Source organism: Panthera tigris, chromosome F3 (genome assembly GCF_018350195.1).
Source record: "Panthera tigris isolate Pti1 chromosome F3, P.tigris_Pti1_mat1.1, whole genome shotgun sequence".
Classification (NCBI taxonomy): domain Eukaryota; kingdom Metazoa; phylum Chordata; class Mammalia; order Carnivora; family Felidae; genus Panthera; species Panthera tigris.
Genome location: NC_056678.1, coordinates 23,558,341 through 23,571,526, shown reverse-complemented (window position 1 = coordinate 23,571,526; position 13,186 = coordinate 23,558,341). Strand labels below are relative to the sequence as shown.

General features: G+C 41.6%; 1 protein-coding gene across 1 annotated transcript in view; it reads right to left on the bottom strand.

Moving 5' to 3' along the window:
- NIBAN1 (niban apoptosis regulator 1) overlaps positions 1 to 6,353 on the bottom strand; it is a 151,154-nt gene extending 144,801 nt beyond the window's left edge. Inside the window, exon 1 of the mRNA XM_042977049.1 lies at positions 6,203 to 6,353. Within this exon, the coding sequence (XP_042832983.1) occupies positions 6,203 to 6,257 (55 nt within the window). The 5' untranslated portion in view covers positions 6,258 to 6,353. The remainder of the gene's footprint in view (positions 1 to 6,202) is intronic.
- Positions 6,354 to 13,186: the final 6,833 nt, after the last annotated feature.

Sequence of the window (13,186 nt, the reverse complement as noted above, 5' to 3'; positions counted from 1 at the left end):
TAAATAATCTGATTAGGAGATTAAAATTCACTGCCATAATTCACACTGGGTATTTTGTGAAATTTTCACGGTACATTTATTTTAATTGGATTAGAAACCATTACAAATTGAGCTCTTGCTGTTGCACTTTCTACCTGGGAACCCAGTTCAGAATTTCCCAAAGATTACAATAGAGTACAACTACAATCAATCAGTTCAGTAGTCCAGCAAAAATAAATAAAACAATAAAAAGAATCACCATTGTCATTTTAGTAATTACCATTACTACAGCACCATTGATGGTGTAGTCCTCTCACTGCCAGTGTCCATAGAAAAAAAGAAATGTTTCATTGAGACCAGATCTTGATTCAGTGTCTGACTCTATGAGGTTCATCAAGGCATGAATTGGAGCCCAGGAGGGAAGGTCACTGTTTCTTCCACAAAAATAGGAGAATATGTTAATTTGTCTCAGTCTAGTGTTTATTTTTGATGATTTTAAGAAACTCTCAATTCATACTAAAGAAATACTAAAGGTAGTAGAAAGTTATTGTTGCCACTAGAAATTACCAATTGGCAATAGTTTTCCTAATTAGAAACTCCTTCTAGCTTTGTCAGTAGTTTGGCATGCATTTGGCATGATTTTTTGTCAAAATATAATGTGATCAGCATATGTTTTTGTGTTATTTACACTGGGCACCCTCTCCTTCTTCCTCCCATCCCTGCTATTCCCACCTGGGTAGCTGTAATTCCTCACTTCCCAGGAGAATCCATTCCCTTCTACAAATTAAGAACTAACACTGATACTAATGGCAGAATCTTTACTGACTTCCTACTTTCTTCTGATTAATTTTTCTTAAAGGGAGTCAACAAGGCAGCACTTAGTGTGCTGGTTATGACATTTGGAGCACAAGTACTAGAGACAATCAGAGTAAGATGTGTCTGTGGAATACAGTAACACAGATAACACTGGCTTAAATAAGATAGAACTTTATTTCTCTCTTATGAAGGCTCAGTGCTGGTATGGAGGTTCTACCACGTGAACCTAGGCTCCTTCTGTCCACTGACTCCATGCTGCATGAACTCCTTCTTAAAAAGGACACCTCATAGTGAAAGACACTGTTCCAGCCACCATCACCATCTAGCCAATAGTATGAAGGAAAGGACACAGAAGGGCACACTCTTTCTCTTTAAAGTTACTTTCTGGAAAGAGCATACAACATATCTACCTATACCCCTTACCAAAACTCAGTTACATGACCACATCTAGTTGAAAAGACGCCTGGGAAATATTTTTACTCTGGAAGTTCACGTGGCCAGCTAACATTTAGAAGTTCTAAAGAACTTCTAGAAGTTTTTTTTTTAAGTCTATTTATTTTGAGAGAGAGAGAGAGAGAGAGCACATGCTCATGGGCAGGGGAGGTGCAGAGAGAGAGGAAGAGAGAGAGAATCCTAAGCAGGCTCTGCACTGTTAGTGGGGGGAGCCCAATGTGGGGCTGGACATGGTGCTCCACGTGGGGCTCCATGCGGAGCTCGAACTCACGAACCATAAGATCATGACCTGAGCCCAAATCAAGAGCCAGTCGCTTAACCAACCGAGTCACCCAGGCACCCTATAGAGGTTCTATTATTTTTAAAAGTAAGGAAGGGGCACCTGCCTGGCTCAGCTGGAGGAGCATGCGACTCTTGATCTCAGAGTCATGAGTTCAAGCCCAACATTGGGTGTAGAGATTACTTAAGTAAATAAAAACTAAAAAAAAAAAAAAAAGGGGGAAGAATGATATTGGGGGATAACCAGCACTCTCTACCACACCTACTCAAAGAGGATTTAGTATATTACACAACAAAAAGTACGCACGAGTAGGACAGAGAGGCGATCAGCAAGGTGTGCCCGGGCTCTAGCTTCTCTTCTCTGAGACTACGTTGGCCTGGCAGTGCTCCAATGGTGGCTATGTCTTTGAGCTAGCTCCCTTCCTACTTAGTTCCAGGCATCACATTCAAACGTAACAAAGTCCAAAAGAAGAAGGAAAGGAAGAATATGTCTCAACCCTTTGTCTCCTTTTAAAAAGGGAAGAAAACTTTCTTAGAAACAGCCAGTAAACCTCCCTTCAAGCCTCACTGGCCACACTGCATCAGAATCCCATGCCGCATATAATCACCGGCAAGGAGAACACAGCACCGTGATAGGCACGGGCCAATCTGCACCCACCCCTCAAAAGCCGTAAGTGGGGCTAGCCTCGCTGGGACACATGGCTTTACAGAGGGGACATTCAGTCCCCAAATAAAAGTGCGGTTCTGTTTGAAAGAGGAATGGGGAAAAGATGTTGGGTTGATGTCTAATTGTGTCTACCCATGCTCCATATCCTAATTACCCATGACAATATACTGCCATTTCTAGCGAGATAAACTGGACTCTCAGATTACAGTGTCATAATATCCATATAAATCAGACCAGTTCTTATGCCCGTCTCCTACCCACAAATTATGACTGAAGAACAGGCAAATGTGTAGACTAGTACTATATACATCTAGATTAAGTAGACTACAAACATGTACAGTTCTCCCTATCTTCCATTCATCCTGTCTGTGGAGACATCACTCCAGACACTGTTCTGAGCATAAATTTCATATACTGCCACCCATGTGAACCCTTACGGTACAAGTATGAGAAAATCCCCCTATGAGAAATACAAGTTGTTTTTAAGCTGAAACTCGTTTTCTTTATAAGCATCAGATCACCGATAAGCATTTCACTGGAAGCCATTGGGCCCTTACGGGTTAACTGGGACTCACTCTGCAGTAAGTCTAGGAAAAGAACGGTTTTCCTGCCACTTGCTGCTACCAGGCCTCCACGTGTCTGCCAGTCCCCACCGAGACCCGTGTCTCTCACAATTCTCAGCTGTGGCACTGATTTTCCAGTACTTATTCTGACTCTACGCAAGAATTTAGGAGGGAGTTTTCAGGTTCTTTTTTGTTTTGTTTTGTTTTGATTCATTAACAATCCAGTGGCAATTTTTAAAAGGAAATATAATTATTTCTCAAACAGGAAGGTATTGTGTGTTTTGAAGCTATAGCTCATTTTTGCATATCAAAGTTTAAAAAGTAAAAGGAAACGTGGCATAAAGAGAGCAAAGTGCCCTAAGTTGATCACCGGTGCCTGGATAATTTATGAGCTTTCTTTCTCATTGAAAGAAGACCCTTTTAAGTCAGTGCTAAAAGCAACACTGAGGGCTAACAGATAACACTGTCCCTATGATTACAACCTGGTCTTAGAATTATTTATTAATTGAAACATCGTATCAAGTGAAATTACTGAAAGTTTCCAGAAGCAATCCTAAAAATGTATTCTGTGCCAGGAAACATGAGTGTGGTAATAATTTTCAAAGCATCTTTAGAAATGAAGTAACTCCTCAATACTTCTGATATCCCTTCGCCTGGAAATTCACTAAATCCTAAGAAATAATGTATTTTCAAAACAACCATGTGATGAGCATCACTGTTAACACAAAGTTTCGATGCACACAAACTGAACGGCAGCTGTTAAATGATTTGTCTAAAAGCAAATGCTGATTCAGACTCATTAGCATACCAGAAGTAAGCTGCTTATAACACATACAAGATTAAGTTAACAAAACTGACTCCAAATATACTGACTAGTTATTCTCCATATGTTAGCAAAGTTTATCAAGCTTGAAGGAAAGTTATTGAATCAGCTACAGGGGCTTTCAAATCTATAATATTTCACTGGCAGCTCCTTTCTGAAAAATAGGTCATAAAATTGTATTTAAACCTTACTGTCATATTTTCGATTGTTCTGCTTATAATTAAATCAAAACTTGAGAATATTTATGGGCTAAAGGATGGGCAAATCAGAGAAGATAGGGCCATATATATACGTATATATATACACACACATATACGTATATACATATATACATGTATACATGTATATATGTATATATACGTATATATACATATATACATGTGTATATATATGTAAATATACATACATACATATACACACATGTGTATGTGTATGTGTATACACACACATATATGTGTGTGTATGTGTGTATATACACATACATATATGTGTATGCATACATATACACACACATATATGTGTGTATATATATATACACATATATATAATTTTTTTACAGGGATCTGAGGCTTCAAAACCATCAGGAAATCACAGCCTCATGACCTTCATGTGCTCATGCACTAACAATTCACAACACCATGCATTTTTCCAATGCTCTTTTCTCTTTTGGCAAGACTAGTATTCTCAAATGAGGCAACGTCTCATTTTCTCTGGAGGTATTCTAACTTTAACTCTTCTCTTCCCTCTGCCCATACATAACTTGAAAGTGTCCTCCCAAAGAATAAGGAGATAAAATTGAACAAGACTTGTGGATGTAATGACTGTCACACACTCTGCTATAGTTTTATGCATTCAGAACATATTCATTACAAGTCCTTTCTGTGCACTAGCCGTCTCATACTTTTGTGAGGGTAATAATTTAATTTCACAATAAAATAAAAGGGTAACACATTTTCTTTTCACATGAATACAAGGCTTGCACCAACTGTCATGACCATGAAGTCTTTAAGGACATTAATCCCTTACATTGCTGGACTTCCAATGATTACTGTAGATGGCCATGATTCAACTTTAGGTGTCTCTAAGCTTTGCGGTGAAAGGAAGTCTTATAAAATAAGTGGCATAAACATATTTTGCAAATAACTAAATGCAAACCCCTCCTCACTATGTTCTACTACATTGTTCTTTCAGTCCCTTACACACTGGTGAAAATAAGCACATGGCCAAATTTGTAAGACTAAGGCAGCCTTAGTTTAGCTGTTTAACTAATATAAATAAGCCATCCATCTTTCTCCCGTTTTAAATAAACTACAGCAAAGGAATACTTGACCAAGATTTATCCCCTGACAGAATGGGCTGTCGATGATCCTCTCTGCCTCCACAAGCACCAGAGCAGGAATCTGGAAAGTCAATTACATAGCTCTCAAGTGCCCTGATTTGATATCCTTTTAAAATGATTTTAAATGTTGTGGTGACTGAAAACAAATATGGAATAAGGACACTAAATAAGTGTTTTCCTATCAGGAAAGTTCAGGGGGCCAGAAACAGAACTTAATCAGGAAGAACTTAACCATTTCTTTACAGAATTAGGGTAAAATGTACAGTTCAATACTTAGTTTAGAAGGTATTTCTAAAGCCAGAAAAATACTAAATTCACAAGATAACTAAATAGGTAGTGGTTGTGGGCAAGGTTTGCTGCAGAATAGAGAGATGGGGTCAAATACACCCAGGAGATTGAGTCACGATTTTCTGCAGTTTCCATTTAGTCTGGGTTTTTGTTTTGTTTTGTTTTCTAAAGTTTTTTGTTGCTGTTGTTGCGTTTGTGTATGTTGTTTTGTTTTTCTGCCTCAGACTCTCCAGTGAGTCACTTTGTCTGAAAGTCTCCCCAAATGAATTTCTCCCCATCTATTACTTTAGGTAACTGTTACAAAATATGCCAATGTTCCTCTTTTGTTCCCCCCCCCCCTCCCCCGTCTCCGGAGAGGGAAAGAAACCCTGTAACCTGGGAGCATAATGACACGGTCCTTTCTGCCTCTGATGAAATCATCCACAAGTGATCTGAAGTTCCAGTGAAGAGATGTGGCCGACGCCGCGTTTTACAAAAACAGGCCAATGTTACCCGGAGGGAAATTCTGCTGTATAGGCCGGGAATCCCCCGGGAAGTCTCCAGAAATGAGGGATATCCCCGTGGCTCTCTTTGGGCAAGTTCAGAAAGAGCCCAGAACTGAGGCGAGGGTGAGGTGTTTCTGGGCCAGGTGCTGATCAGACCCCAAGGCGGGCTGAGCGGAAAAAACGGGGTCGCGCCCCCACCCCTCGGCCTGCACCTGCCTCCCACCACCGTGCCGCGGCGCTTCCCAGAGCATCCCCCGCCGGCGGGCCCCCGGCCGCAGCGCAGCCCCTCCCGAGCCCAGGCGTGCGGCCCCGGAGCTGGGAGAGAGCTGGCCCCGCGAGGCGCCGTGCGCTCCCGAGGTCCCCACGCCCGCCGGTAGCGCGCCTCAGGTGGAGGGCGGGTCCGGCACCGGCTGGCGACGCGCCCTCTGGGGTCAGGGTCCGCGCGGCGGTGCAGTCCCCCCCCCCCCGGGCGGGCGCGCCGCCCCCGGCAAGCCCCCCGCGAGCGCGTACCTCGGATGTAGGTGCACTTGCCCTCGTCCAGCAGGCTGGAGGCCGAGCCGCCCATGGCCGCGGTGCGCGCGATGCACCCGGGGCGACGCTGACGGCTCCCGTGGGCGCCCGCTGCTCGCTCCTGGAGGTTGCTGCGACGGCGAACCCGGCTCTGCAGTTAAAGGACAAACTTCCTCCGAGAGGCGCCGCCTTCTGGGGCGCCTCCTCCAGGTCCGCGCGCGCCCTCTGAGGATCTGTGGGCTGGCCTGGGGGCTGTCTTCCCGCCCTGGCTTCGCTGGGGAGCTCCGAGGGGACGTCCAGTCTGGAAAGACTGCCCGCTCGTTCCTTCTCCTCGCCGGCCTTTGCTTCTTTCCCCGGGTTATGGGCAGCCGAGAAAACACCGTGGGGTAAGTGCACAATTTCCCTAGTGACTGGAAACCTCTGTGAGCTGGAACCTTCGCCACTCACATGTCACGAAGTGGAATTAAAGACGTTGCTTTGCACGCCCTTTGGTACTAGAAGCAGCAGTTCGCAAGCATCACCTAAGAACTTGTTAGAGATGCAAAATTTCAGCTCCCCCACCCCTGTGTACCCTCTAAACACACACACACACACACACACACACACCGCGCCCCGGGTTAGAAACTCCAGGAGTGGGCCCAGCAATCTGTGTTTTTCTCAGGGCATTCCAGGTAATTCTGAGGCCTACTAAGGTTTGAGAACCGACAGTAAACTGTACCTTCCTTCAGCCATGATGTTAGACCAAGGAGGGGGTGGTGAATGAAAGGAAAAAAAGAAAGAAATAGAAAACCAGGGAAAACCTAAGGCTGGGTCCTGCAATATGTTCCTAGTCCTGAAACTTCTGAAAACCCCATCAGAATCTGTTCCTACACCTTTAGGTCCAGTTCTTCCCTTCAGCAAACTGGAAATAGTTCATCAGAAAGGGCATCTAGTCTTTTCCCACAACCACTATTTAGCTTGGCAGCCTCTCCCAAATAAGACTCCACTGGGGCAGAAGGGTCACCATGCATTTCTTCCTATTCTTAGTAATCAGAGTTTCAGTGACTCCTATTGACTTAACCTCCAAGGTCGAGTGGCCTGTACACAGAAGAACCAGGCCTGAGCAGGACTCGGAGGCTCTGCCCTCAAAAGTTAATTAACTAGCATTTTAACACAAAGATTTCTCACACCTCACACCCAATCTCTCTCACCCTACACTCTAATCCTTCAATAAATCCTCTCCTTTCTGCTTTCAGAATATATCCAGTATCCAACCATTTCTCACCCCACCCCCACCCCCCACTGCTGTGACACTCATCATTTCTCACCTGGATGATTACAGTAGCCTCCTGACTGGTCCTCCTCCTTCAGAGAAAAAGCCCCAGTCTGTCGCTGACACCAGGCCCCCCCTTCCTCTCTGCCCTCACCTACCACCACTCTCCCCTTTGCTCTCTGGTTGGCCCCACTGGCCTTTTTGCTCTTCTAGGATACACCACCGTTGCATGTGCTCTTGGTTCGCCTGGGATGCTCTTCCCTCAGATTTTCACCTGGTTCACTCTCTAAGTCTCTCATTTTATTCAAATCTCCGCTTAAATGCTTAACACTTCAAAAGAAGCATTTTTTTTTACCCCATTTATACACCAGCCCTCATCTCTCTCTACTCCTTACTCCACTCCACTTCATTATTATTATTAATTTCACTTAGCATCATCTGATATGCTTCTTTATCTGTCCCCACTGAAACGGAAACTCCATAAGGTTGGGGATTTTCTTTGTTGATGTCGTTTCTTGTTTCTTTTATATGTATATTATTATTCATTTTTTTTCTTTAAGGGCGGGGATTTTTGCTCATGTTCTCTGATGTATCTCAAATGCCTAGAACAGCACCTGGCATATAGGTGTTCAATAAATAACCATTGAATAAATGAATGAGTGAAATATATAATATAGAATCTGGACTCAATGAAAGCTGTGAATCTCAATGAATAAATAGCATTTCCAGGTAACTACTCAATAATTTAAACTCTTCAGTGTTCAACTTTTTTCTCAATATTTTAAGTTAGCTCTTAGAATTAAGTATATCTTCCCAGGGTAGTAATACCTTTTCTTGTATAAATAGCTATAATTGTGCATCAGAATGCTGTTATTGTTGTTGAAGAAAACTGATTTGGATCTTCTGCCAGAGTTTTGGCTTGTCACCTCTGGTTTGGGAACAATCTGAGAAAAGACTGATTATTCTCGTCTCTCCTTTGTTGCTCATTTGTAGCACTCACAGATGGAACAGGTAAGAGGAAGGATTTGTATGTGTGTAGTAGCAACAAGCTTTGTAATCACAGTCTCAGCCTCAAATCCTAGCCTGATAACTTAGTCGCCATGTGACCCTGTCAAAGTGCTTAACTTACTTGTTTCAGTCTATCTATTAGACGGAGCTAATAACACTTCCCTCATGTGCTGTCATCAAAATTACATCTGATCAGGTCTGTGAAACACTTAACATATTCCCAGGAACATAGTAAGTGTTCAATAAATGGAAGCTAGGATTGTTATTATCAGTAACAACAAGAGTGGTCAAGGCAGCAAGTCTTTAGAGAAAGTGGAATTTTAATTAGACCTTGCAAATCATTGATATTACATTAAGAAAGAACTTCTGTTCCCATTTTTTTCCCCAAACAAATAAAGCTCCTTTTCCCCAACCAGTTTACAGGAAAAAATAAGGAATTCATTATTTTAGTTACAGTATTTAATATTTGAAAATCCTATGTGGGCACCATTTTATTAATCACACACTAAAAATGAGTCTCCAAGCAATTCAATAACTTTATGAAGCAGAGTCAACTTCATACGATTCAAATCAGCTAGTTTAGAAAATTTCCTATGCAATGTTAGTTTTTGTACTACATTAATGTATTTTGTATTAAAATACTCTTTTTATTTAAAAAATTTTTTTAAGTTTTATTTAGTTATTTTGAGAGAGAGAGAGAGAGAATGAGCAGAGCAGGGGCAGAGAAAGGGAGAGAGAGAATCCCAAGTAAGCTCCGTGCAGTCAACGTAGAGCCTAATACAGGCCTTGAAGTCACGAACCGTGAGATCATGACCTGAGCCTAAATCAAGAGTTGGATGCTTAACCAACCGAGCCACCCAGGTGCCCCTGTATTAAGATACTCTTAAGACCACTGCTTTCAGGTCAAGAGCACATATTAAAATGATTACCCTTGAAACATCTTAATTGAGATATAATTCACATACCATAAAATTCACCCAGTTAGATTACCTTTTTCAAAGGAGCAAATTAGATTAATAGACATTTAGTACCTTTATTTATTTATTTAAAAACATTTTTTTAATGTTCATTCATTTTTGAAAGACAGAGAGAGACAGCACACAAGCAGGGGTGGGGCAGAGAGAGAGGGGGACACAGAATCTGAGGCAGGCTCCAGGCTCTGAGCTGTTAGCACAGAGCCCAACGCGGGGCTCAAAGTCACGAACCATGAGATCATAACCTGAGCCGAAGTTGGACGCTCAACTGACTGAGCCACCCAGGTGCCCCAACATTTAGTACCTTTAAAATGTGCATGTGTTCGGGGATTCTCTTACATGTCCTAGAACTATGAATCCCTTGTTTGCCATGTTCTCATTTGAGTAAGTGACATCTCTCTATGTGGGCATTTAACTGCCTGCACAACAGGGACAATCTCACACTTCTCTGCATTTCCCCAGGGAGCCTGTACTGCTGTGTAATGTAGGGGCAGGAGCTCTGTAATTACTTGATTGTATGAGAAGTACACATGGTAGGTCGTACAAGTTATCTAGCTTCATCTTTGCAAAAATTGATTGAAGTAGGCACGTTATTATCACCATTTTATTTTTTTTTATTTTTTTATTTTTTTTTTTTTTTTTATTTTTGGGACAGAGAGAGACAGAGCATGAACGGGGGAGGGGCAGAGAGAGAGGGAGACACAGAATCGGAAACAGGCTCCAGGCTCCGAGCCATCAGCCCAGAGCCTGACGCGGGGCTCGAACTCACGGACCGCGAGATCGTGACCTGGCTGAAGTCGGACGCTTAACCGACTGCGCCACCCAGGCGCCCCAATTATCACCATTTTAAACACGAGAGAATCAAGGTTAGGAAGTTTAAGAAATCTGGGGTGTCTGGGTGGCTCAGTTGGTTAAGCGTCGGACTTTGGCTCCGGTCCCGATCTTGTGGTGTGTGAGTTCCAGCCCCGCATCAGGCTCTGCACTGGCAGTGCAGAGCCTGCCTGGGATTTTTCTCTCTCTCCCCCTCTCTCTGCCCCTTCCCCACTCTCTCTCTCAAAATAAATACACTTAATTTAAAAAAAGAACTTTAAGGAATATAGCAAAGGTCATCTGTCACCTGGGTTTATCAAACTCCAGAATTCACCCACTTAACTGCTGTACTACCACTTTTATATTAAATCTTTTGTTTATTTACATAAATAATCCAGGTCTTACTATAAAAAATTAGAAACTATTGACAAAAAGAAAAAAGGGGGGAAAAGCATGCAAATCCCAACATCAAAATCTTTAGGTAACCCCAGTCACCATTTTGGTATAGATTCCTACAGATTTACACAACATAAGTGCAACTCTAATTTATAATTATATAAAAACCTATTTATAGTTACTTAATAACCAAAATGAGGTGATGCTCTTCATATATTCTATAACCTGTGTTGTAATTTTTCATTTGGAGTATTTCCATTTAAATAAATGTCTAGATCTAGGTCAATAACAGTTCATTGTATAAATGTAACTTAAATCACCTGTCTAGCAGCTATGTATGCATGCTTGTTTCCCTACTTCTCAGTCACATTGGGTATTTTCATATCTTTTTTTAATTATCATCATTATTTTCATTAGTCATTTAAAAAATTTTTTTTAAATATTTATTTATTTTTGACAGAGTGAGAGAGACAGAGCATGAGCAGAGGAGGGGCAGAGAGAGAGGGAGACACAGAATCCAAAGCAGGCTCCAGGCTCCGAGCTGTCAGCACAGAGCCCGACGCAGGGGGCCGAAGGTCATAGGACCTCAATAGACATTTTCCAAAGAAAATATATAGATGGCCAACAGACACACGAAAAGGTGTTCAGCATTACTCATTACCAGGGAAATGCAGATCAAAAGCGCAATGATATATCAGCTCATACCAGTCAGAATGGCTAGTATCAAAAAGACAAAACAAGTGATGGTGAGGATGTGGAGAAAAGGGAACTCTCACGAACTGTTGGTGGGAATGTACAAACCATGAGCCGAAGTCGGATGCTTAACCGACTGAGCCACCCGGGTACCCCTCATTAATCATTTAAATATTTGGTAATTTAGGAGCCAAAATAAGTATCACATCCTGTGATTTAATTATGAAATGCTTAAAGAGAAAGATTCATTGTTTTTCCATGGACTTTCTGGCTATACAGGTTATTCTGATACTTTTCTGTTTTTCTGTTGATTTTTTAAAATGTTTATTTATTGGTTTTGGGAGAGAGAGAATATGTGAGCATGCACACGTACTCAAGTCCGGGAGAGGCAGAGAGAGAGGGAAGAGAGAGAGAATCCCAAGCAGGCTTCTCGCTATTTGTGCAGAATCCTATGCGGGACTCGAACCCACAAACTGGAAGATCATGACCTGAGCCAATATCAAGAGTCAGTTCCTTAACTGAGTGAGCCACCCAGGCACCCCTTTATTTTTTATTCTTATTGATTTGAAAGAGTTTTTTTTATATATTAAAGACATTGACCCACTTAGTCTAACACACATTGCAAATTAAACACATTTTGCTTATTAAATGTACTTCCTTATGTTCTTTATTCAGTTATCTTCTTTGAAGATTGGCCAGCCATATACAAATTGTAAAATCAATTACATTGGTCTTCAGCACCCTCCAATCTTCCCTTAACATTCCCTTCTCATTTTTTTTGTTTAATATATATTTTTTAATGTTTATTTATTTTTGAGAGAGAGACAGAGCACGAGCAGGGGAGGGGCAGAGGGAGAGGGAGACACAGAATCTGAAGCAGGCTCCAGGCTCTGAACTGTCAGCACAGAGCCCGATGTGGGGCTCGAACTCACGAACCGGAAGATCATGACCTGAACTGAAGCTGAATGCTCAACCGACTGAGTCACCCAGGCACCCCATCATTTTCTGAGGAACCTCCATGCTGTTTCCCACAGTGGCTACACCAATTTACATTCCCACCAACAGTTCATGAGAGTTCCCTTTTCTCCACATCCTCACCATCACTTGTTTTGTCTTTTTGATACTAGCCATTCTGACTGGTATGAGCTGATAGATCATTGCGCTTTTGATTTGCATTTCCCTGGTAATGGGTAATGCTGAACACCTTTTCATGTGTCTGTTGGCCATCTATATATTTTCTTTGGAAAATATCTATTGAGGTCCTATGACCATTTTTTAAGCTGATTGTTTTTTTAGTGTTGAGTTGTATAAGTTCTTTATATATTTTAGACATTAACACTTAATGGATAAATCATTTGCAAATCTCTTCTCCCACTCACTAGGTTTCTTTTTTGTTTTGTTTATTCCTTCTGTATTGGTTTCCTTTGCTGTGCAAAAGCTTTTTATTTTGGTTTTTGTGGTCTAGTGCCAGTAGCTTATTTTTGCTTTTGTTTCCTTGTCTGAAGAAACATAGCCATGAATATGTTGCTAAAGCCCACGTCCAAGACATTACTACCTATGTTTTCTTTTAGGAGTATATGGATTTAGGTCTTAACATTTAGGTCTTTAAGCCATCTTGAGTTTATTTTTGTGTATGGTGCAAGGAAGTGGTCCAGTTTCATTCTTTTGCATGTAGCTGTCCAGTTTTCCCAATATCATTTATTGAAAAGACTGTCTTTTCCCCATTGTATATTTTTGCCTCCTTTGTTGTAGATTAATTGACTGTATAGGTATGGCCAACGTACTTTTCAAATATGAATCATCACAATTTTATATAGCTCTCTAGCATTGCATAATATCTTAGTCATTAGA